At 45.3% G+C, this 24,878-nt stretch overlaps 1 protein-coding gene across 2 annotated transcripts in view; it reads left to right on the forward strand.

Annotated features, from left to right (window-relative positions):
* The window catches only part of ahr2 (aryl hydrocarbon receptor 2), a 132,422-nt gene extending 110,045 nt beyond the window's left edge, over positions 1-22,377 (forward strand). The window contains exons 6-11 of one of the 2 annotated variants that reach the window (XM_055638517.1): positions 9,809-9,948; positions 11,717-11,919; positions 12,939-13,048; positions 13,708-13,849; positions 15,873-17,925; positions 21,402-22,377. In XM_055638517.1, coding sequence (XP_055494492.1) covers positions 9,809-9,948; positions 11,717-11,919; positions 12,939-13,048; positions 13,708-13,849; positions 15,873-17,925; positions 21,402-21,419 — 2,666 coding nt within the window. In that variant the 3' untranslated portion in view covers positions 21,420-22,377. Of the gene's footprint in view, positions 1-9,808; positions 9,949-11,716; positions 11,920-12,938; positions 13,049-13,707; positions 13,850-15,872; positions 17,926-21,398 lie in introns of both variants that reach the window. The other variant, XM_055638516.1, reaches the window with a different exon arrangement.
* The last annotated feature ends 2,501 nt before the right edge of the window (positions 22,378-24,878 follow it).

Raw genomic sequence — 24,878 nt, forward strand, 5'->3', positions numbered from 1 at the left:
ATTACATAGACATAATCACATAGACACAAGGAACTATATATCAGTCTATAACCAGGAACTATAACCAGTCAGTGCGGGTTGGAAACAACACCTCTAACATGATCTCTCTGAGCACCGGCTCCCCTCAGGGCTGCGTCCTGAGTCCTCTGCAGTTTACCCTGATGACCCACGACTGTTGTGCCAGGTTAAGTACAAACCACATCATGAAGTACGCAGATGACACAACAGTGGCAGGCCTTATCCGGGACGACAATGAACTGGCTTACAGGGAGGAGGTGAAACAACTGGTGGACTGGTGCAACACGAACTATCTGATCCTGAATGTTGGCAAAACAAAGGAGGTCATCGTTGACTTCAGGAAAAACCGGCACAGTCACACACCACTACACATTAATGACAACGGTGGAGTTGGTCAGTAGCACTAAGTTCCTGGGGGTGCAGATCACTAACAGTCTGACCTGGTCACAAAACATCGCATCACTAGTTAAGAGAGCACAGCAGTGTTTGCACTTTCTGCGCTGGATGAGAAGAGCTCACCTCCCCCATCCCGTCCTCACCACTTTCTACAGGGGCACCATAGAGAGCATTTTGACCAGCTGCATCTCTGTCTGGTTTGGGGACTGTAAAGCCTCCGACTGGAAGTCCGTGTAGAGAGTGGTGAGGACGGCTGAAAAAATCATTGGGACTTCTCTTCCTTCAATCCGGGACATTGCGTGCAAACGTTGCTTGTCCAAGGCCAACAACATTATAAAAGACCCCACACATCTCCATCATGGACTGTTCAATCTGCTGCCCTCGGGCAAAAGGCATCGTAGTACCTGTATAAGGAGCAGAACGTCAAGGTTTTGAGATGGGGAAGGTTTTGTAGAATAATGATGTATTCTGCAATATAACCATGTCGACGTCTCAAACATTGCACTTCATTGACCATAGAGTTTGGTGATGTCATATGGAAAAATACGAAAGCTTTTCTTTGCTTGAGGAAGAAGTTGAGTCAGGTGTCCGGTTTGTTCACAGTTTGAGGATATAGCTGGGAAGGCTCGCAATTTTTTATTCCTAATTTGTAATTGACCCCAAGAAAGTGGTATTGAGCTCCTTTCATGAATCATTGTCTGAGGGCGTTAAGGTGTTAGACAGAGTGCAGGAATTGAGCCATCAGTATGTTAGAGGGAGTGTATGCCTACCAAAAAAAATGTCCATTTATATTTTCATAGGTCTTCCAGGACATCCCAAAACATCTTACAACCAAGTAGCATCTCTGTTTGGAACTGTTGTCACTGTTGTAATGTCACAAATACGTCATTCTTTCTTCAAATAGCAAGCCCTCATTACAGCAGAAGTGGAAGAACGGATAATCTTGTTCGATATTTGAGGGATTAACATTGGCCATTGAAATGTGGCAGAATATTACTGAGAAGTGTCCACACCCTACTTAGCAAATTGGATTTGAAGTTTTGTCATTGGAATGTCACGTAGCAAAGACCCAATTGTACTTCCCGTTGGAGGCTCGTCCTATGAGCAGCATGATATAATTTATTTTTGTAGTTTACTCAATATATACTAATTGTATGAAAGGGGCACACAAGCTGGGCACCCGTTTGAGCATTTATTCAGCTGTGATATTGGAGTGATTTTTATATCTTTTTATCCATTTGACTTGCAGTACAATTGTAAATATCTTATGATCTAGAAACACAGAAACGTAGAAAATAGGTGCAGGAGGAGGCTTTTCGGCCCTTCGAGCCAGCACCGCCATTCATTATGATCATGCTGAACGGCCCAAAAATTATAACCCGTGCCTGCCTTCTCCCCATATACCTTGATTCCCCTAGTCCCTAGAGCTCTATCTAACTCTCTCTTAAATCCATCCAGTGATTTGTCCCCCACCACCCTCTGTGGCAGGAATTCCACAAATTCAAAAGTTTTTTCTCACCTCAGTCGTAAATGGCCTCCCCTTTATTCTAAGACTGTGGCCCCTGGTTCTGGTCTCGCCCAACATTGGGAACATTTTTCCTGCATCTAGCTTGTCCAGTCCTTTTATAATTTTATATGTTTCTATAAGCTCCCCTCATCCTTCTAAACTCCAGTGAATACAAGCCTAGTCTTTTCAATATTTCCTCATATGACAGTCCAGCCATCCCAGGGATCAATCTCATGAACCTATACTGCACTGCCTCAATCACAAGGATGTCCTTCCACAAATTAGGAGACCAAAACTGTACACAATACTCCAGATGTGGTCTTACTAGAGCCCTTTATAACCGCAGAAGAACTTCTTTACTCCTATACTGAAATCCTCTTGTTATGAAGGCCAACATTCCATTAGCTTTCTTCACTGCCTGCTGTACCTGTACCAGGACACCCAGGTCTCGCTGAACCTCCCCCTTCCCTAACCTAACCCCATTGAGATAATAATCTGCCCCCTTGTTTTTGCCGCCAAAGTGGATAACCTCACATTTATCTATATTATACTGCATCTGCCACGCATCTGCCCACTCACTCAACCTGTCCAGGTCACCCTGCAACCCCCTAACATCCTCTTCACAGTTCACACTGCCACCCAGCTTTGTGTCATCCGCAAACTTGCTAGTGTTGCTCCTAATTCCCTCTTTCAAATCATTAATATGTATGGTAAACAGTTGTGGCCCCAACTCCGAGCCTTGCGGCACTCCACTCGCCACTGCCTGCCAGTCTGAAAAGGACCCGTTCACTCCTACTCTTTGCTTCCTATCTGCCAACCAATTTTCTATCCAAGTCAACACCCTACCCCCAATACCATGTGCTCTAATTTTAGTCACCAGTATCCCATGCGAGACCTTATCAAAGGCTTTCTGAAAGTCTAGATACACTACATCCACTGGCTCTCCTTCATCCATTTTATGTGCCATATCTTCAAAAATTTCCAGAAGATTAGTCAAGCATGATTTCCATTTCATAAATCCATGTTGACCTGGACAAATCATTTTACTGCTATCTAAATGCCCCATTATTACCTCTTTAATAATTGACTCCAGCATCTTTCCCACCACCGAAGTCAGGGTAACTGGTCTGTAATTCCCCGTTTTCTCTCCTGCTCCTTTCTTGAAAAGTGGGATAACATTAGCTATCCTCCAATCCACAGGAACTGATCCTGAATCTATTGAACATTGGAAAATGATCACCAATGCATCCACTTTTTCTAGAGCCACCTCCCTGAGGACCCTGGGAGGCGGATCATCCGGCCCAGGGGATTTATCATCCTTCAGTCCCATTAGCCTACCCAATACTATTTCTCGCCTAATGAAAATTTCTTTCAGTTCCTCTACCCCCTTAGATCCTCTGTCCTCCAGTACATCTGGGAGATTGTTTGTGTCTTCCTTAGTGAAGACAGATCCGAAGTACCTGTTCAACTCTTCTGCCATTTCCTTGTTACCCATAATAATTTCACCCGTGTCTGCCTTCAAGGGACCCACCTTTGACTTTGCTACTATTTTACCCTTAACATATCTAAAGAATCTTTTACTGTCCTTCTTTATATTCCTGGCCAGCTTTCCCTCGTACTTCATCTTTTCAGCCCGTATTGCCCGTTTTGTTTCCTTCTGTTGTCCTATGAAAGTTTCCCAATCCTCTGGCTCCCAGCTACTCTTTGCTGTGTTATACATCTTTTCTTTTAGTTTTATTCTATCCCTAACTTCTCTTGTTAGCCACAGTTGCCTCCTACTCCCCTTGGAATCTTTCTTCCTTTTTGGAATGAAATGATCCTGCATCTTCCGGATTATGCCCAGAAATTCCTGCCATTGCTGTTCCACCATCATTCCTGCTAGGATCATTCTCCAGTATACCTTGGCCAGCTCCCCTCTCATGCCTTCATAGTCCTTTTTGTTCAACTGCATCACTGCCACTTCCGATTTAACCTTCTCCTTCTCAAATTGCAGATTAAAACTGATCATATTATGATCACTACCTCCAAGTGGTTCCTTTACCTTGAGTTCTCTTATCAAATCTGGTTCATTAGACAACACTAAATCCAGAATTGCCTTTTCTCTGGTCAACTCCATTACAACTGCTCTAAGAATCCATCTCAGAGACACTCTACAAACTCTCTTTCTTGAGGTTCTGAACCAACCTGATTTTCCCAGTCTACCTACATATTGAAATCCCCCATCACCACAGTGGCATTACCTATGTTACGTGCCAGTTTTAACTCCTGCTGCAACTTACACCCTACATCCGGACAACTATTTGGTAGATAACACCAATTAGTGTCTTCTTGCCTTTACAATTCCTCAACTCAATCCACGGTGACTCTACCTTGTCAGTCCCTATGTCTTCCTTCGCAAGGGACTGAATTCCATCCATCACCAGCAGAGCTACCCCCCTCCTCCTCTGCACACCTGCTTGTTCTTTCTATAGGATGTTTAACCCTGAATATTAAGTTCCGTCCCGATCCTCCTGCAGCCACATCTCAGTAATCCCCACAATGTCATATCAACCAACCTCTAACTGAGCCTCAAGCTCATCTACTTCACCTCTTATACTTCACGTATTCATATACAATACTTTTAATTTCTTACGCAACTCACCTTTCACATCGATCCCTATTACACTTGGCCATACTCTCCTATCCCTTTGTGAGATTTCTTTCCCGTTAATTGTGGGGTCATTAACGATCCCTTTATTCTCTTTCCCTTTAACTCCATCCTCGACTATCCCATTTGACACCACTCACCACCACCTTATTTAGTTTAAAACCACCTGTGTAGCAGTGGCAAACCTGCCTGCCAGAATGCTGGTCCCCCACCTGTTAAGGTGCAATCCATCCCTTTTGCACAGTTCCCACTTACTCCAAAGCAGATCCCAGTGGTTTAAGAATCCAAATCCCTGCCCCCTGCCCCAGTTCCTAAGCCACACATTCAGGTCCTGTATATCCCTGTTCCTGCTCTGTCCAACACAAGGAACTGGAAGCAAACTGGAGATAACCACCCTGGAGGTCCAGCTTGTCAGCATTTTTCCCTAACTCTCTAAAGTCACGCTGCAGAATATTCATCCCCTTCTTTCCAACATAGTTTGTGCTGACATGCACTACTACTTCCGGCTGTTCACCTTCGCCCTTGAGGATTTTCTGCACTCTGTCCATGACATCCTGGATCCTGGCACCAGGGAGGTAGCACACCATCCTCGAATCCCGTCTGTTGCCGCAGAAACCCCTGTCCGTACCTCTCACAATGGAGTCTCCAACTACCACGGTGTTGCCTGACATCGGCCTCTTTGGTTTTGCCTCAACAGCACTTTTTGCTTCGCAAGCCAGTCCGGCGCTCAGTGTGTTAACGTCTTCTGTCCTGACAGCTTCTAAGTGGGTGAACCTGTTCTCAAGAAGTACAACACCCGGGGACCTTTGCATTCCATGTTTCCTTCCCTTTCTTACCGTCACCCACCTTCTCTCTTCCAGTACTTTAGGTGCAACAATCTTACTGTAGGACTTGTCGAGGAACGACTCAGTTTCTCGGACAAACCTGAGGTCATCCACTTGCTTCTCCAGTTCCCCAACACAGTCCTTCAGGAGCTGTACCTGGATGCACTTCTCACATTTGTAGCATCCAGAGGCACCAGCAGTGCCCTTGACCTCCCACATCCTGCAAGCATCACACTGAATCAGCTTGCTTGACATTTCCTTCTTTGGTCTCTCCCTCTCCAGCGTTTGGTGTGGCGTCCTCCCTCAGCCTACTCGCCGAAGAATCACACTTTTCTCACAAGGCACTTCCCGCGACAGGGCCACACCCCTTGGGCAAATCATGCTTGTAGCAGATGCTAAATTGCCCTATTATCCAATTTACCAATCTTCCCAACTAATTGTTCAGCCAATCCCCACACTCACTTCTGACCTTCCTTCCTCTGATGAGCATGGAAGTATGTGCTTCTGCATTACTCCAGGTTATAACATTGAGAAAACCGCAGGGTGACTTGGATAGGTTGGGGGAGTGGGAAGATGCATGGCAGATGAAGTTTAATGCGGATAAATGTGAGGTTATCCACTTTGGTAGCAAAAACAGGAAGGCAGATTACTATCTAAATGGTGCCAGGTTTGGAAAAGGGATCTGGGGTTTCTTGTACATCAGTCTTTGAAAGTATGCATGCAGGTACAGCAGGCAGTGAAGAAAGCAAATGGCATGTTGGCCTTTATAACACGAGGAATCGAATATAGGAGCAAAGAGGTCCATCTGCAGTTGTACAGAGCCCCAGTGAGACCACACCTGGAGTATTGTGTGCAGTTTTGGTCCCCTAATTTGACGAAGGACATTCTTGCTATTGAGGGAGTGCAGCGTGGGTTTACAAGGTTAATTCCCGGATGGCGGGACTGTCATATGCTGAGAGAATGGAGCAGCTGGGCTTGTACACTCTGGAGTTTAGAAGGATGAGAGGATATCTCATTGAGATTATATAAGATACTAGACTAAGTGGCACCCGTTGGGTCCCAGTATCACACGGGAGGGCTGGTCACCCAATGCAATATTCCACCTCTCCATCAATTCCAATATTGCTCACCAGTGGGGGGGGGGCTTTCTGTTGCGCTAGTATGGGTGTTGTGGGCTGAAGGTACTGGTTTCCAGCGAGATAGTATAGACAATGTGGGCCAAATGGATTCTTGGGCTGTCAGCTCAGTCACTGAGGCCTGGCAGCACAGTGACTCGGGGCTGGCAGCTAGGAAACTGCCAGCAATTCTGCCCAAAACAGGTGACAGACTGTGAGAGAGAAGGGGGAGAGGGTGGACTGAATGGATTATTGGCCTGGCAGTTCATTCACTTACGGCTGTTGTGCTGGCAGTTCACTCCATCACCCCTCCTCCCTTCATTCCCCCCCACACTCCTTGTCATTCACACACACACACATACAGACTCATCCACACACACACACAGACTGATTCACACACACACACGCACAGACTCATACACACACACACAGACTGATTTACACGCACACACACGCACACGCACACGCACACACACTCACTCACCCACACATTCACTCACCCACACTCACCCAATACTAAAATGCCAAGTAACTTCAGAACGTGTTGAATATACAGTGTGTAAAACAAATGTTTAAAGCCTCCTGTAGACGCTGCTGGTGATGAAGCAAAAACATGCTTTAAATAACGTCCAACAAACACACTCACCAGAACAGAGCATTTTAGAACCATATTAGGGGCACTCTCCGTGGAATAGACGTGCGTTCAGTGTTATTCGCAGCTCAGAGAGCCGTGACCCTCTCACTTCCCCCATCTCGCAAAGACTGAGTGAGGCACGACACTTCCGGGTGTTATAGTCCCTCCCCCTGCCGCCAGCGGGGGCAGCAGTGAGAATGGCGATTAAAAAAAAAACGTTAATATCTCCCTGATTTTTCATCAATGGGAAGCGACCTCCTGTCCAGTCCAGCGGAGGGGTACTTTGAGTGAGATGGCCAAAAATTATGGCCGTATGTGGCGGCGTTCTCTCGGAAATCACAGCACAGTAAGTCAAAAACGGTCAAGATCAGACTTTTAGTAATATAGATAAGATTGTTAAGGGCTTGGACACGCTAGAAGCAGGAAACATGTTCCCGATGTTGGGGGAGTCCAGAACCAGTTTACGAATAAGGAGTAAGCCATTTAGAACGGAGAATCACTTTTTCTCACAGAGTGGTGAGTCTATGGAATTCTCTGCCTCAGAGGGTGGTGGAGGCAGATTCTCTGGATGCTTTCAAGAGAGAGCTAGATAGGGCTGTTATAAATAGCGGAATCAGGGGATATGGGGAAAAGGCAGGAACGGGGATTGGGGATGATTGGGGATGATCTGCCATGATCACATTGAATGGCGGTGCTGGCTCGAGGGGGCCAAATGGCCTACTCCAGCACCTAGTGTCTATTGTCTATTGTCTAAAACCCTCATATTGATGGTATGGCCAGGTTTAAATGGTTCAGACAAGTAACAATTATACAATAAACTAATACTTTTATTCTATCAAAGATTGCTGAGACTGAAAATTTGAAACAAAAGCATAAAAATGTTGGAAACACTTAGCAGGTCAGGCAACACTGCCAGAGAGAGGAGCAAAGTTTGTATTGAAAATCACGAGAAAGAGAGAAAACTTAGTTTTAGTTTGCATAGAGATTGAGGAGGGAAGGAATTTTTAAAGTTTTTGTTTAGTTTATTGTGATGTGTACCAAGGTACATTGAAAAGCCTTCATGTTCCATGCTGTCCAGTCAGTGGAAAGACTTTACGTAATTACAATCAAGCTGTTCACAATGTACACATACAGGATTAAGGGAATAACGATAGTGCAAGTCTAGTAAATTTCGATTAAAGATAGTTTGAGGGTCTCCAATGAGGTAAATGGTAAACAAAGGGTTGTTGCTGGTTTGATATGGCTTCAGCAATAACTCCTTTGACCAGGAGGAAAAGACTGGAAATGGTTCACATTTGCACTGTGAAATCAGAGTTGTTGCCAAGTTTGGAGATAAGAATGCAAGGATGTCTTTGGATTATGCAAGAATGCAAGGATGTCTGGATGTTTGAAGAGAATCTTTGCTTGGTTTATGAATTTCTCCCATCATTTTTTCATCCAACATAATTAATTTTCCCTCCCATCATTTGGAAAATGTTGAAACTGGAAACCCTTCATCTATGGCACTGCAGTAAGTGATACCGGGCAGAATTCCCTGCCGCTGGTGGATGGCACATCTTTATGTCTCTCTGGTTTCCATGGGGTTCACGCTGGTGAAGCTGGTACGGTTTTAAGTGCCGTCATATGAGGTGCAGCCCTACTGCTGATGTTTCTCTATGTCTGTGGACATGCACCAGGTCAGGTCAGAGTGAGCTGCATAGTTCTGGCAGGAAGAGGGAAGTGCGAGAAAATGACTAAAATTTGACAGTGAGAGAGAAATGTGCATCTCTTCCATAAGGATAACCCCTTCATGAACTACATATTACAGACTAGTTTATTGTCATATACATCAGGGTGCAGTGGAATTTCTTGTTCAGATAAAACTCATAAAGTACATGGTAATGATATAAATGATAATAAATACAATGACAAGTGTAAAACAGCAGAGCAGTGCAAGATTTTTATGCAAAAATCCTGACGAGTGCAAAATAATATTAAAGTGAAATGATGGAATAATCAATGAATTTAATGGCGGCATGGTGGTGCAGCGGTAGAGTTGGTGCCTTACAGCTCCAGAGACTCAGGTTTAATCTTGACTACAATTGCTTGTCTGTACGGTCATTGTATGTTCTCCCCGTGACCTGCGGGGGATTTCTCCAGGAAGCTCCGATTTCCTCCTGCACTCCAAAGACGTCCGGGTTTGTAGGCTAATTGGCTTGGTATAAATGTATATTGTCTCTCGTGTGTGTAGGATATTGTTAGTGTGTGGGGATCGCTGGTCTGCACGGACTCAGGGGGCCAAAGGGCCTGTTTCCATGCTGTATCTCCAAACTAAAAACTAAGTAAAAGTAGAACCACCGGGAATGTGGTTGAAAGAGGTGATTGGTCTAGGAGTCTGTTAAAGGTCAGAAAGACACTGTTCTTGTCTGGACATCTGGGCTTTCAAGCTCCTGTATCTTCTCCCAGGAGAGAAAAGGGAATGGTCAAAGTGATGGGCATTCCTGACTCTTCCAGCTTAACAAAGGCCATTGGAAAAACAGGGCAAGTCCATCACATCTTGTTTAGATGAAATCCTTTTTGTGTAAGCAGTTTTAAACACTATCTAAAACATCTGTGTATTTTAAGCCATGCATTTGATTTCATAGTTTTGTATTATATTTAACCCTCTCCTTCTGTTTCACCACCCAGCTATTACAGAGGGCAGCAACCTTTGTCCCACTGTTATCACTTATGATCCTCATCAACTTCCTCCTGAGAATTCCTCTTTCATGGAGAGGAATTTTATATGCAGATTCCGATGTCTTTTGGACAATTCGTCAGGCTTCCTGGTATGTAAATTAGAATCAACTCTGTTCTCCTGTGCTTTTCACTTTCTTTTCAATGTCTAGCAGTCTCTTGCAGAAGCGACCTAAGATTTATTCATTGAAATTGCTTAACCCTCACTCCAGATGGAATAGCATCAACGTCACGTGGCACAGAAACAGGCTCTTCAGCTCACCATATCCATGCCAACCATCAGGCACCTTCCTGAATCCCATTTACCAACACTTGGTCTGTAGTCCACTCTGCCTTGGCTTATCAATAACAGGAAAATCTCTCTATAATGGACCACAAGGAGTGAGGGATGATGTCCTTAATGCTGATTGTCCGCTTTCACCGAGTGAAAAGTTTAGGGTGCTAAAGTTTAACCTAAGGCCAAGAGGGACGAAATGTGGCTTTGGGTTAAACAAGCGGGGATTCACAGGCCATGCTTCCGGCCCCACAAGTGGTGCTCCAGGGACGGGTCCGGTACTCATGCGCCTTCATGCAGCTCGCTCTGTCTGCTCTCACAACCGTAAACACGCCACGTGATGCCAGCTCAGTGGCAGAAGTGGGAGGGCAGTGCAACGGAACCTCGGTCTGCAATAACCAAAATCCACTATATAGGGGTCTGTTTACCTTAACAAGGAGTGATGGAAATAATAGCACAGAACAGATACTTCCACCCACTGTTACATAAAGAGGCAGAGACCTTGTTTGCTGGTCCATGTGGGTACGAAACAATGAAATGCCATGAAATCTAATGAGTATGTGTGTGTTGCCTTCTTCACAAGTGAAAGAATTGCATTTACATAGCATTTCTATTACTTCAGAACATTCCAAACTACTGAATTGTTGACACTATTGCAGTGTAGATGACGTGACGGCCAGTTGGTACACTGCATGTCGGCACGGTGGCACAGCGGTAGAGCTACCGCCTTACAGCGCCAGAGACCCGGGTTTAATCCTGACTATGGGTGCTTGTATGTACCAAGTTTGTACGTTCTCCCCATGACCTCTGTGGGTTTTCGCTGAGATCTTTGGTTTCCTCTCACACAGGTTTGTAGGTTAATTGGCTTGGTATAAATGTAAAATTGTCCCTAATGTGTGTAAGATAGTGTTAATGTGTGGGGATCGCTGGTCGGTGTGGGCTGAAGGGTTTGTTTCCATGCTGTCTAAACTAAACTAAACTAAAGTCCCACAAATGATACTGAGTTCAAGATAAATTCCATTGTTTGTTGATTCGGGCACATATATTGGTCAGAATAGGGGTAATTCATCTAGCCTTCTTCTAAACAATGCGATGGGATGTTACATCTCCACTTAGGACAGCGAATGGGATGGCTGTGCCCAGCGCACCCTTTGTACTGAACTCGAGTTTCAGCCTAATTTCTGTGCTCATGCCTCCGGTTGGACCCTTGAAAGCTCATTCTATTGCCGATGAGTAGAGAGTGGGGCAATGAGCCACAGTTGACATGTTGGCAGGGATCAGGTTCATAGGTTATAGGAGCCAAATTAGGCCATTTGTCCCATCAAGTCTACTCTGCCATTCTATCCTTCCCTCTCAACCTCATTTTCCTGCCTTCTCCCCATAACCCCTGACACCCGTACTATTCCAAAGATTCACCACACTGGATGTATCGCCTCGCAGCGTGAGCCTCTCTTGTTTTGACGGAACAGTTCGGTTGGGGAGTGGGTGGGGGGGGGGGGGGGCGAATAGGGATGAGATGGGGGTTACTCGTGCACCCACCACATCGGCTCCCTCTTATCTATTGATTGATTCCATCCCATTTGCAGACGCTGAACTTCCAGGGACGGCTGAGGTTCCTCCACGGACAGAACAGGAAGGCTGAGGACGGCACTCCCATCCCACCGCAGCTGGCTCTCTTTGCCCTGGCCTCTCCCCTCCAGCCCCCCTCCATCCTGGAGGTCCGGATCAAGACTCTCATCTTCCAGACCAAGCACAAATTGGACTTCACTCCAATGGCGTGTGACACCAAGTACGTTGTGTCGGTTGGGAGTTGGGTAGTTTCAAATTCTACCACATTCTCTCACCTTTGTTACATTGAAGTTCATCCTGGCAGCAGATGAGTCTGATTGTGGGGACAAGCATCCTCTTCTTCTTGCTGCCTGCGTGAGGCACTCAATATGTTAGCTCAGGGGGGGGGCACACTGTCTCAGTAGGGCGACGGATCAAACTGACTTCCCGCTGCACGCTCCATCAGCATTCCATTCCATTCCATGCGTGGGTGTACTCTGGTTTACGCACCACATCATTTAGCTGCTATGGTCTTCCTTGGCTGCTCTCGCCACCACTGGCGACACAAACTCTCACTGGTTTATAGTGGCAGATGCTCACCATCCCTCAGTGCCCACCCACTCTGCATGGTGAAGTGCAGGCAGCTTCTGCCGAAGCTGGTAGAGCCGGATAGGGGGACTGGTTGAGCTGATAACGGAACAGGAACACTGGCAGCAAGAGTTTAGGTGGCACGGTAGAGACACTGTATTATACAAATCCAGATATCTAGGTTCAGTCTCGGCCGGATGCTTACGGTGTGGAGTTTTCATGTTCAACCTGACATGGCATGGATTTCCCTTGGATACTCTGGTTTCCTCCTATATTCCAAAGACGTGAGAGCCTGTAGGACAACCAACCATTGTAAATTGCACATTGTAAGGGGGTGGTAATATCTGTGGTCGATAGGAATGTGCGAAGAATAGATTATAGGGAAAATTAGTGGGGTTAGGATTACTTATTTGGGGCAGTATTGCCAAAGGGCTTCCTATATCCTGTAGCAGTTGCTGTTTGTAGATCAGCAGGGAGAGTTCTTGGTTTCATCTTCAAAACCTGAGGCAAATAGTTAGATCTGCAGCCTCGTCTCTACCCTAGCAAGGCACAGCAAAGGGATCTTCAGTAGTGGGTGAGCTAAGGGCTGGTGACCGGGCAGCTGTGCACTGGGTCACCTGCTCGCATGTGTGCACTGTTTAATTATGGGCTGTTCTTATTTCATTGTTACAGGGGAAAGTTTGTACTGGGCTACACGGAAACCGAACTGTGCATGCGAGGCACCGGTTATCAGTTCATTCACGCGGCTGATATGATGTACTGTGCTGACAATCATGTGAAGAGTGAGTATAAGTACCTTCTGGAAACCAGTCCCTTCAACACACAACATCCAGATTAGCACTCCAGAAAGCTCCCCCCCCCCCCCCCCCCCCCCCCCACAGGCCTCCAATATTGGAATGTTGCGTTGGGAGACCAGCCCTCCTGTGTGATGCTGGGACCCAACGGGTCCCACAACCATATAACCATATAACAGTTACAGCACGGAAACAGGCCATCTCAGCCCTACAAGCCCGTGCCTAACACTTATTTTCCCCTGATCCCATCTACCTGCACTCAGACCATAACCCTGCATTCCTTTCCCATCCAAATACCTATCCAATTTATTTTTAAATTATAAAATCGAACCTGCCTCCACCACTTCCACTGGAAGCCCATTCCACACAGCTACCACTCTCTGAGTAAAGAAGTTCCCCCTCATGTTACCCCTTAGTCTAGTATTTTTCTATAAATATCGAACGCTAAGTTTTATGGATCGTTCTCTTTGGATTGATTACATCTGATCTATGCAGGGGGTGGGGGGGAGGGGTTGGTTTAATAGATTCACATTTCCGGAGGTACACTAAAAAGCTTTGTTTTGCATACTATTCAATCAGATCAGATAATACTATACATTGAGATGAAGACACTATCCGCTTTCTAATCGTGTTGTGTTCTGTTTCAGTGATTAAAACCGGGGAGAGCGGGATGACAGTGTTCAGGCTGCTGACCAAGCAAAACAGTTGGGTTTGGGTCCAGGCCAATGCCAGGTTGGTCTACAGAGGAGGCCGGCCCGACTCCATCATTTGCAAGCAGAGGGCCTTGACGTAAGTGCAGTGTCCGCAGGAGCATTTTAGTTTGATTTGCATGGGCGCAATGCTCTTGAGGCTCCTACTCCATGCGGTGTTTTTGTTAGCTTGGCACTGCCCACTGTCAAAGCATTTACCTCGACAGACCAATACTTGCTTGATCCTTGCAACAGTTAAACCAATTGCACTGTCTATCTTCATCCCAGGTGTTAAAAGATATTGTCTTTTACATGTCTTTTGCTCAATTTCTGAAAGTGACACATTTCTGAGAAACATATTGTTATTTCCCTGAGAGAAGTATATAAAATTAGCAGAGGGATAGACAGTCACAATCTTTTACCCAGGGTGGAAATATTAAAGTTTAAAAGAGATGTGCTGTGCAAGTTGTTGTCACAGAGCGTGGTGGATGCCTGGGACATGCTGCCAGGGGTGGTTCTGGAGGTAAAGATGATTGTGGCCTTAAATAAACTTTTAGATAGGCACATAGGTACGCATGGAATGGAGATATATGGATCACATGAAGGCAGAGTTTAACCTGCCATCATGTTCGGCATGGACATTGTGGTACAAAGGGCCCATTCCTGTGCTGTACTGTTCTATAATCTATGTTCTATTTTGAACAAAGAGCACCGAGTATTTCAATACACGCATGAAGAATGGTGTGCTATTAATTATATCAAAAGTTAGCTTTGTAAATCGATCACAAGTACCTTAAAGAGTCAAAGGCATTGTGGCAAGACTTAGTTTGGATGTTGAAGAATTATGTGACTAGGTGACTTTAATAAATAATTTTTGCTTTCCTTTCTTTTATCTCTTGCCAAGTAAAACTTGAAAACCTTTGCAACTGAAATAGGATCCAACCCAGACCTTTGCTGATGGTTTAACAGTTGAGCAATGGGTGATTGATGTGTCCACATTGGCAAGTCCCAGTGCACCCTTAATTTATTCTGCTAGGGCAGTGGTTCCCAATGTGGGGCGTACGCCCCACAGGGGGGCAATTTGATTTTTAAGGGGGGCAATTGAGCGCGACTGAGGAGGTCTGGGTCCAAATTTTCGATTTTTATTTTTTTGGACTTTCTATCAGGTAAACATATGTAGTTTATGTTTCAGATGTTATTTTGAGTAAATAATTTTTTGGGGGTAAAAAAGGTCTTTATTGTGTAGTTATTACATAATCACCACAATGTTCTTTTGAAGCTTGTTTAAACCAAGGTATTGGCGTTTTAAGCTTCTTCAGCTGAAACGGAGTTCACTTTTTAAATGATAAGAATTATATATCACCACATGGGGGGGGGGGGGGGCATCAGGATTTTAGAGGTGATTAGGTGGGGCATGGCCAAAAAAAGGTTGGGAACCACTGTGCTGGGGAGATCTGAGAGTGTTGGCTGCGATGGTCCTGAAGCAGGAGCAACATACAGTACCTAGTTGTTGGATTATCACTCGTAAGGGATGCTGGAAAATGGCTGGCAGCGTTGCCGTGTGGCCTGCCAAATATGACTACACGCTCTGTGGTTGATAATGACTCCAGTGGTGCCCCTGCTGCCAGCTTTCCATAGAGACCCCCTATTTAAAGGTCCGTTAGTGAGAGAGAACAGCAATGTCAAGCCAGATACAGGAAGCCTCCCTTTCTCCTGACATTCCTGCCATGGTCTCAGGATAATAGAAAGCCAGTAAGGACTGAGATGAGGAGAAATGTCTTCACTTGGGATGGGAAGGGTTAATGTGAATTGTTGTAGTTCTCTGAAACAGGAATCTGCACGCCCAGTTAATCAGCAGTGGGTTGGATAGGTTTTTGAATTGAGGGCAAGGGTATTTCACTGGTTGACCGGTTTGTGGTAGATGATCAGATAGCCTACAGAATGGTGGCCCATTCTTCCCTGGACAATCAACTCCTCCAAATACAAAAGGGCACTACCACAGCATTATTACCACTGGGTCACCCTGGGTCTGAACCTTGACCGTGGTAACCATTCTTGTGCTCAACCTTATTAACAGCAGGGTCAAGGGAACTGCAAATCATTTTCCTTATCTTTATCCCCAGGAATGAAGAAGGTGAGGAGCACTTGCGTAAACGATCCATGGGGGTCTCCTTCAGTTTCGCCACAGGAGAGGCCGTCCTGTATGAGAGCCACCTGTTGCATTTGGATCCATACTTGGTGAAAGGGAACGGTGTCAAGATTAAGAAGCCGAACTGTGTGGAGCAGAAAAATGGGGTCGATCCTGACTCTCTCCTGGGAGCCTTGATGACTCAGAACGTATCTGCATACGCTTCTCACCAGGAACCGGAGTTTAATGTGGACAGCGCCTTCACAGATGACTTTGCCATTCTGAATGTACCTGGGGACTTCTGCCAGATCACCAATGGTGTCAAGAACGATTCCAAACAACAGGAGGTGCTCCCAGGCCCGGATGACCCACTGGCAACAATTATGGATATTCTGTCGGAGAAAAATATCAATGAAAATAACCTCTGCGACACTCTCCAGAACCTGGATGTGGACGTGGAGCAGGCAGAGTTGGAGCAGTGGGAAAAGGCTTTAATGAAAATGGACAGCAGCTCTCCCATTCCAGATGATCTGAATGAAATGTTCACCACAGATTTTATTTTGTCATGTGTTGAGGACATGCTATCAAACAACAACTCAAAAGCTAATGAGTTTCCACAAGTTGGGCTGGACTGCACAACAGGAAACGTAATTGATCCAGCTCAACAAAAAACATTTAGATCCATAGAACGTAAGCCATTTGGATTTAATACCCAACACCCAGTAATATCCAGCTTCCAAGGCACAATGATAGCTGGTGTCCAGAACCCAGTGTTGGCTGGTACACCGAACTCAGTAATGGCAGGTACACATAACTCAGTAATGGCTGGTGCACAGAACTCAGTAATGGCTGGTGCACAGAATCTGGTGATGCAGAACCCAATAGTTGGTTCCCAGAACCCAATAATGGTTGGAACGCAGAACCTAGTAATGGCTGGTGCCCAGAACCCACTGATGGCTGCTGCTCAGAACTCAATGATGGCTGGTGCACAGAATCCAGTGATGGTTGGCATTCAAAACCCAGTGATGACGGGCACCAAGAACCCACAGATCACTGCCTGTCAAGCCCCAGTACTGCCAAATCCTCAGAAGGCACTAGTTTCTCAGCCACTCTACACAACATCATTCCGGCCTCTAACTGCACGATGCTCCGACCAGCAAAATAATATCCAATCCAGAAATCAGAATGCGCTGGGATCTTTCCCACAAACATTTTCTGGATTGAACTCGGGTAGTCCTTTGGCATCTGATACACTGAGCCCCATTTCACATGGCCCTCAAAAACCACGCAGGACTGCTGCACTGAAGATGAGCAGTGGAGTGCCAGTCAACATGCAGCAAAACCACATAGGGAGTGTGTCACCTGTACTGATGCTACAAAGGGATTTGCAACAGTCCTTGCAGCAGAGGCCCGAGTATTTGGGAGTCAATGGGCAGCAGGAGAGGTGCTCTGTAAGTTTAGCACAGCAACAATTCTCGCAGGGGGCAAAGCTGCAGAATGAGGAGCGGGTTTCCAAGCAGCCATATGCGCAAGAGCCCATGCATCACCTCCTGCCACAGTCTTCGTACAGTTTGGTGCAGGACACCACGGACAAGGTTTCCACTGCCACTTATCTGGATCAGAGCAACACCAATTGGCTTCACTACAGCTGCAATCTGGCTGTCGACCAAAGGACCTCAGTGAACCATCTCCCAGTGAGGACAATGACTAGCGGCAGCAGCAGCTGCATGTTTGCCTCATGTGAATACCAAAGTTGTGCACCAATTACTAGGAATGGACTGTCGTTCCCAGGCATTGACAGCACCGTCCAGAAACCTCCATATAGTAAGGTTAAGATATCTCCAAATCACAGTCCTTTGCGGCCAACTTGTTACTATGAGAACGAGCCGGCTAATTCTCTGGTGGGGCCCTCAGTCATGCCCAACGGGGAGCAGAACACTTATCAATCTTCCTGTCAGTTTGAGCCAAATTTCATTCATCTGTTGGGGAATTCTGTCTGTGAAATTCCAACGGGTCCAGTCTCCTGGAAATACAACAATCAGTTCAAGGTGAGGACCAAATCTCTGTACAGCTGGTAAACCAATTGTATCCAAGAATGATTCCGCTCAAATTAAAATTTGAATCACTTGAAGATGTTTGGCCCGCTGAGTAGTTTCTCGTGGAAGTGTGTATCCCTAAAGGAGAGTCTGGGACCAGAGATCACAGCCCCAGAATAAAAGGATGTACCTTTTGGAAGGAGATGAGGAGAAATTTATTTAGTCAGAGGGTGGTGAATCTATGGAATTCTATGCCACAGAAGGCTGTGGAGGGCGTCAATGGATATTTATTTGGCAGAGATTAATAGATTCTTGACTGCTCCGGATGTCAGGGGTTATGGGGAGAAGGCAGCAGAATGGGGTTGAGAGGGAAAGGTAGATAGATCAGCCATTATTGAATGGTGGAGTAGACTTAATGGGTCGAATGGCCTAATTCTCCTCCTATAAACCTATTAACATGAATTCACACTGGAGAGAAGTGTACTCTGTTACATTGTAAACATGCAGACTATTGTTTGCCAGGAGCTGCTTGGCTCTCAGATCTATGCTATAAAAATTGTCTTTTTTTTCCTGAAAGCCACATATTTATTCTGAGTGTCCACTGACAACGACAGACCATATTTAGTGACTGTATAATGAACAGAGTTTTGCCTCTATGATTATATCTGAGTTTTAATTCAGGGCAGCAGATGGTAGCTTGGGTGCTGAAAACAGCCAGGCACGGAAATTGCTAGAAAAACATGGGGAGGGGGGACCGGGGACACAATTTCTTGGCGGCCGCGCGCATACGCACACTCACACACACGAGGCTTCGTAGTCTTCAGCCGTGGGCCCTGTAGACGGTAATTAGTGATGGGTGCCTGTAGTCACCGAAAAAAATCGGGGAAGTGGGACAGGCCCTTTAATTTCCCATCGAGTCTTCAGCGCCCACTAGTCGAGATGCAGGTGCTTTGTGATAAAAGCATTGAATCTTTTTCCTAAGGCGGATTTCATAGAAACATAGAAACATAGAAATTAGGTGCAGGAGTAGGCCATTCGGCCCTTCGAGCCTGCACCGCCATTCAATATGATCATGGCTGATCATCCAACTCAGTATCCCGTACCTGCCTTCTCTCCATACCCCCTGATCCCCTTAGCCACAAGGGCCACATCTAACTACCTCTTAAATATAGCCAATGAACTGGCCTCAACTGCCCTCTGTGGCAGAGAGTTCCAGAGACTCACCACTCTCTGTGTGAAAAAAGTTCTTCTTATCTTGGTTTTAAAGGATTTCCCCTTTATCCTTTAGTTTGCTACATTTCCTTCTGAAATGTAGCAAACTGTATTGATCGTGATTGACTCCTGGTGGCTATTTATTTCAAGAGTTAAAACATAATGGCAAGTATTATAAATGGTACATATAAAAGAAAGCTAACAAACCAATGAAGAAACCATCATTGTTGGTAGAATTTTCAGCAGCACTCATCACCTGTTTGTCCTCTGGTTTAATCGGGTGCCATCTGTGTGGAGTTTGCAACGCGTCCTCCCTCCCTCACCCCCCCCCCCCCCTCCTGTTTTGATAGGTGGAGGACGATCCCCCCCATTTTTTGTAATCCTGATTTTAAAACTTGGTGAAATCTCCGATTTCCGCGAGACAGTGGGGGTGGGACTGATGATCGAGGGTGTCGATCCCCGGGAGAAGCAGTGCTAAATCCAGCTCAACTCTGCCTGTTAACCCACCAGCCCTACCTGAACTTACGGGAATAACGGCTCAAGTTTACAGCCAGCGCGGAGAAACAGCGCTAGCTCCACGGCTCCAGACTGGTGTCCCGTCAGTCCAGGCAGGGCTGTAGGTTAAGCCGACGAGACAGGCAGAGTTGAGCTGGATTTAGCACTGCTTCTCCACGCTGGCTGTAAACCTGGGCCGTCGTTCCCGTAAATCCAGGTAGGCCTGGTACGTTAACAGGCAGTGTTGAGCTGGAGCTTCTCTGTGCTGGCTGAGGGCCCGGGGGCACCACTCCCATCTGACGTTAGGATTATTTAAAACTCCAAACATTAAGATAGACCCACAGTGCTGCAGTAACTCAGATGGTCAGGCAGCTTCTCTGGAGTTAAAAGATAGGTGACGTTTCGGGACCCTTGTTCGAACAAGAAGAAACCTACATGGTCAGAGGGAGAATGGGCAAACTCCACACTGAAGGCACACAGTCAGATTGAACCCGGGTCTCTGACGCTCTGAGGCAGCAGCTCTAGTGGTTGAAGTTTGAAGAAGGGTCCTGACCAGAAACGTCACCCATGATTTTTCTCCATATGATTCCACAACACTGGCGGCAAACTAACTTTCCAGAAACTGAATGGTATGCATATAATAATGTAGCAATTCACGCTTTATAAAAGCTGTTCTCGATTGTTAGTAATCACATTCAATTTAACAGGTAATTTCTTTCAGCGATGCACAAGACAACAACATACCTGTTCACAATTAAACCAGAGGACAAACAGGTGATGAGTGCTACTGAAAATTATACCGACAATGATGGTTTCTTCATTGGTTTGTTAGCTTTCTTTTATATGTGCCATTTATAATACTTGCCATTACGTTTTAACTCTTGAAATAAAATAGCCACCAGGGGGTCAATCAAGATCAATACAGTTTCCTACATTTCAGAAGGAAATCCACCTTAGGAAAAAGCTTCAATACTTTTATCACAAAGCACCTGCATCTCGACTAGTGGGAGCTGAAGCCTCGATGGGAAATTAAAGGGCCTGTCCCACATCTCCGATATTTTCGGTAACTACAGGCACCCATCACTAATTACCGTCCACAGGACACACGGCTGAAGACTCCGAAGCCTCGCGTGTGTGTGTGTGCGTATGCGCGCGGCCGCCAAGAAATTGTGTCCCCCGGTCCCCCCTCCCCTCCCATGTTTTTATAGCAATTTCTGTGCCTGGCTGTTTTCAGCACCCAAGCTACCATCTGCTGCCCTGAATTAAAACTCAGATATAATCATAGAGGCAAAACTCTGTTCATTATACAGTCACTAAAATCGGTCTGTCGTTGTTAGTGGACACTCAGAATAAATATGTGGCTTTCAGGCAAAAATCGACAATTTTTATAGTACAGATCTGAGATGCAGTAGATGAGGTTGGAAGAGGTGCAAGTGAACCTTTGCCTCACCTGGAAAGACTGTTTGGGTCCTTGGATGGAGTTGAGGGGGGAGGTAAAGGGACAGATGTTGTCTCCTGCGGTTGCAGGGGAAAGTACCTGGGGAGGGAGTGATTTGGGCGGGAAGGGACCAGTTGACCAGGGAGTTTCGGAGGGAATGGTCTCTACGGAAAGCAGAAAGGGGTGGCGATGGGAAGATGTGTCCAGTAGTGGGATCCCGTGTAATGCTTTAGGATGAGATCAATACTGTGATGAGCTGAAGTATTTTCCTCATAGCAGGTCTTTTCCATTTTAAATGACTCATTCTTTGATCTCAATGTGCTATTTGCTTTTCTTCCAGCAGGGAGAAGCTCTGAATTGAGGGAACGAAACGTTGGTGTCTGGGCCGTCCTCTGCTTGTATGTGATTGGACTGAGGAAGTCCAATACAATCTTTTTGGACCCATGGTGCAGAAATGTTTGACAGTGTTTGCTATAAACCGGACTTTCAAATAAAGGAGAAAGTAACTGAAGTTGCAAATCCAGTGTAAAACAATGCTGTTTATCGTTAGCATTGGTTTATCCACATGTTTTATGATTGATTTTTTTCTATTGCTCTGTACAAAATATTAACTTTTATATTTTTATATCAAACGCGATGTAAATCCTTTGTATCGATGTTGCTCATATTGTCGCGAGCTATGCTCTTCATCTTTTTTGACAAGATGATAGTTTTAAAGCTCACTGATGTGTTTGTGTGTGCTTTGTTCATTGAGGACCTTTTAATGAAGGAGATGTCTAGAGGGTCTCTCCCCAAGAGCAGTCTTCCCCTTAGTATACTTTAACTAAGTGCTAAGTATTAATCGAAAAGCAAAGACATTTACCTTTGAGCTTAAAAATCTATGTACTGAAGTGCTGTAGCAGGCAGATATCACCCAGGTGGGTGACAGTGAGACATCGGGTTGGAGTTCGCTCGGTAAAACACTCAATCTTCTGAAGTTGAAGCTTTTTTTAAAAGAACAGAAACATTTCAACTTTTTAAGCTATTTATGTATTAAATCAATACCCCAAAGATGAGAATTGTGTATAACGTAGTGTATGAGAAAGATTGTGTTTTGATATGACATGTGTCACAATAAAGAACCTATCTGTTATTCTGCTGTCTGGGGTACCAACCCAGACTCTTTTCAGCTGTGTGCGTGATACTATTTCCCAGTCAGTTTATTTGCTGCCTTTTACTAAAATGTTATCCTGTTTTATAAGTGTCTAACACATTTAGCTGTTGACAAATTGTATTGTTTTGCTTAACATTAAAATTCCTTTCGGGGAGGTAAACCATAATTCTTTACTTATTTAAAAAGCCTTTTCCTTTTTTTCATATGTCAAAAAGCAGAGCGCATTGGTTCAGTAAATCCCTCCCTCTGAATATACATTTAAAAAGCCTTTACTCCCCATCCCACACTTTATTTTCTTTGTTTTCCTTTTAACTCTCTCTACAATCTGCTGGTTTTGTTTCCCTGCTGATATATGTCGTTAGGAAATTGTCTGCTTACCAGTTCTCAATGGGAGATCTAAAACATACAGTGTTGGCAGGCAGTGTCATACGTTGTGGAGTCATAGAAAGACAGCGAGGAAACAGGCCCTTCGGCTCATCGTATCCATGACGACCATCAAGCACATATTGACACTTCTACAGTAGTTCCATTTTTTAAATTTACCCCACATTCTCTTCAACTCTCCCAGATTCTACACATCGGGGCCAATTTACAGCAGCCAATTAAGACACCAACCTAAGGTAGATACAAAGTGCTGGAGTAACTCAGCGGGACAGGCAGTATCTCTGGAGAGCAGGAATGGGTGACATTTTGGCTCGAGACCCTTCTTCTCGACCCGAAACATCACCCATTCCTTCTCTCCAGAAATGCCGCCTATCCTGCTGAGCTACTCCAGCATTTTGTGTATACCATCGATTTAAACAAGCACCTGCAGTTCTTTCCTACACAAGCCACCGACCTACACGTCTTTGGGATGTGGGAAGAAATCGGAGCATTCAGGGAACAACTATCCAGTCACATGGAGAAAATGCAAACTGCCATGCAGAGAGCACCTGAGGTCAGGATCAATCTGAGGAAGTGGCTCTACTAGCTATGCCAGTGTGACCCTGTCCTAATGTCCCCAGACATTTTCTGGTTGCGAACAGCTGCTGCATAGATAGGCTGGACCTGCCAGAGCCAAGGAACACCAAGGCCAGTTGTAAGTTCCTTGACCACTGGCCTGGCAGTGAGGAGGTTACCCAGGGCAGACTGGGATCTCACCTATTACCTGTCGCATGCATGGTCATTCCTTCTCTGATCCCTCCGTGCATTCCTTCACAGTGTGTGCAATCAAGCAGCTTGTGGACAAGTGATTAGGTGTTGCTGGAGACAGCTGATAGCATGGCTCAGAGTAACAATGGAATCTTGACCCCGAGAGTAACTGAGCACTGTGGTGGAAGAAGGGGTCCTCTTCGGGGTTTGTTACTGGCCATGAGGTGCAAAGAGATGGCTGGTGCGTTATTGCATTGGGTCATAACATCTAAGCCCATACTGCAGTGAGATACAATAAAGGATACTTGTTGATTATTGAGAGATTACTGTTAGCATTGATACAGAGGTATGACAGGCAATGGTAATTGTCATAATCTGGGAGTGTACATGGAAAGGAGAATTTGTCGTTACACTGGAGCGCAAGAGGTTGAGGGATGACCTGATGGAGGAATTTAACATCATAAGCGACATTGAGTAGATAATCAAATTACTTTTCCATGATGGGGATTATCAACATAAGGGCTCACAAGTTTAAGATGAGAGGAAGCAGTGTTAAAGCGGGGTCTGAAGGGCAATTTTTTTTTTGCCCAACTAATGGTTGATACCTGGAATCTGCTGCCAGAGGAAGTGGTGGAGTCCCATACAATTACTATGTTTAAAAGGCATCTAGACAGGCAATTAAGAGATTTAGTCATTGAAGGGTACAGTCCTAATGTGGGCTGGGGTCAGTGAAGATAAGCAAAAAGGTTGACATTAGTGTAGTGGGCCAAAAACCTTCCCTGTGTTAAAGATAGACAAAAATAGCTAGAGTAACTCAGCGGGTCAGACAACATCTCTGGAGAAAAGGAATAGGTGACATTTTGGGTCGAGACCTTTCTTCAGACTCAATATGTGACATTTCGGGTGGAGACCCCTCCTCAGTCCGAGCTATATGACACTGACACTTTATGTTCACAGCTGTAGGGATTTGTGTGTATGTTACATCATCTAGGCAGTTCCAGAAGGATGATAATTATAGGGTTGCAAAAATAAATACAAATGAAAAGTCCTTGGAAAACCTGGCATCCTTTATTTCACTCTCTGCCTCTGTGCTCTGACATAGAGATGTAACTCCCAACATAGCTGTTTTGCTGACTAATATCTGGAAATGCAAAGGCATATAAGGCACTTTGTATTGAGATACATATTGATATGTGTTATATTTTGAGCATTTGTGATGGTGATCATAACTCCATATGTTTTAAGATTGTTTTGAATAGGATCTGGAGCTTGCAAGAAGGTATAACATTGGACTAGGCACATTACAATGTTTGTTGTCAGTCTGAAGAAGGGTCTCGACCCAAAATGTTACCTATTCCCTTTCTCCAGAGATGCTGTCTGAGCCGCTGAATTACTCCAGCCTTTTGTGTCTGTCTTCAGTGTAAACAAGCATCTGCAGTTCCTTTCTATGCAACATGTTTGTAGGCCTGAGCTTGGGAGGGCACATTGGGAGCAATTGTTTTAATGTAAGTCCACATCCTACATGGGAGTTATTTA

Source organism: Leucoraja erinacea, chromosome 7 (assembly GCF_028641065.1).
Source record: "Leucoraja erinacea ecotype New England chromosome 7, Leri_hhj_1, whole genome shotgun sequence".
Lineage (NCBI taxonomy): Eukaryota > Metazoa > Chordata > Chondrichthyes > Rajiformes > Rajidae > Leucoraja > Leucoraja erinaceus.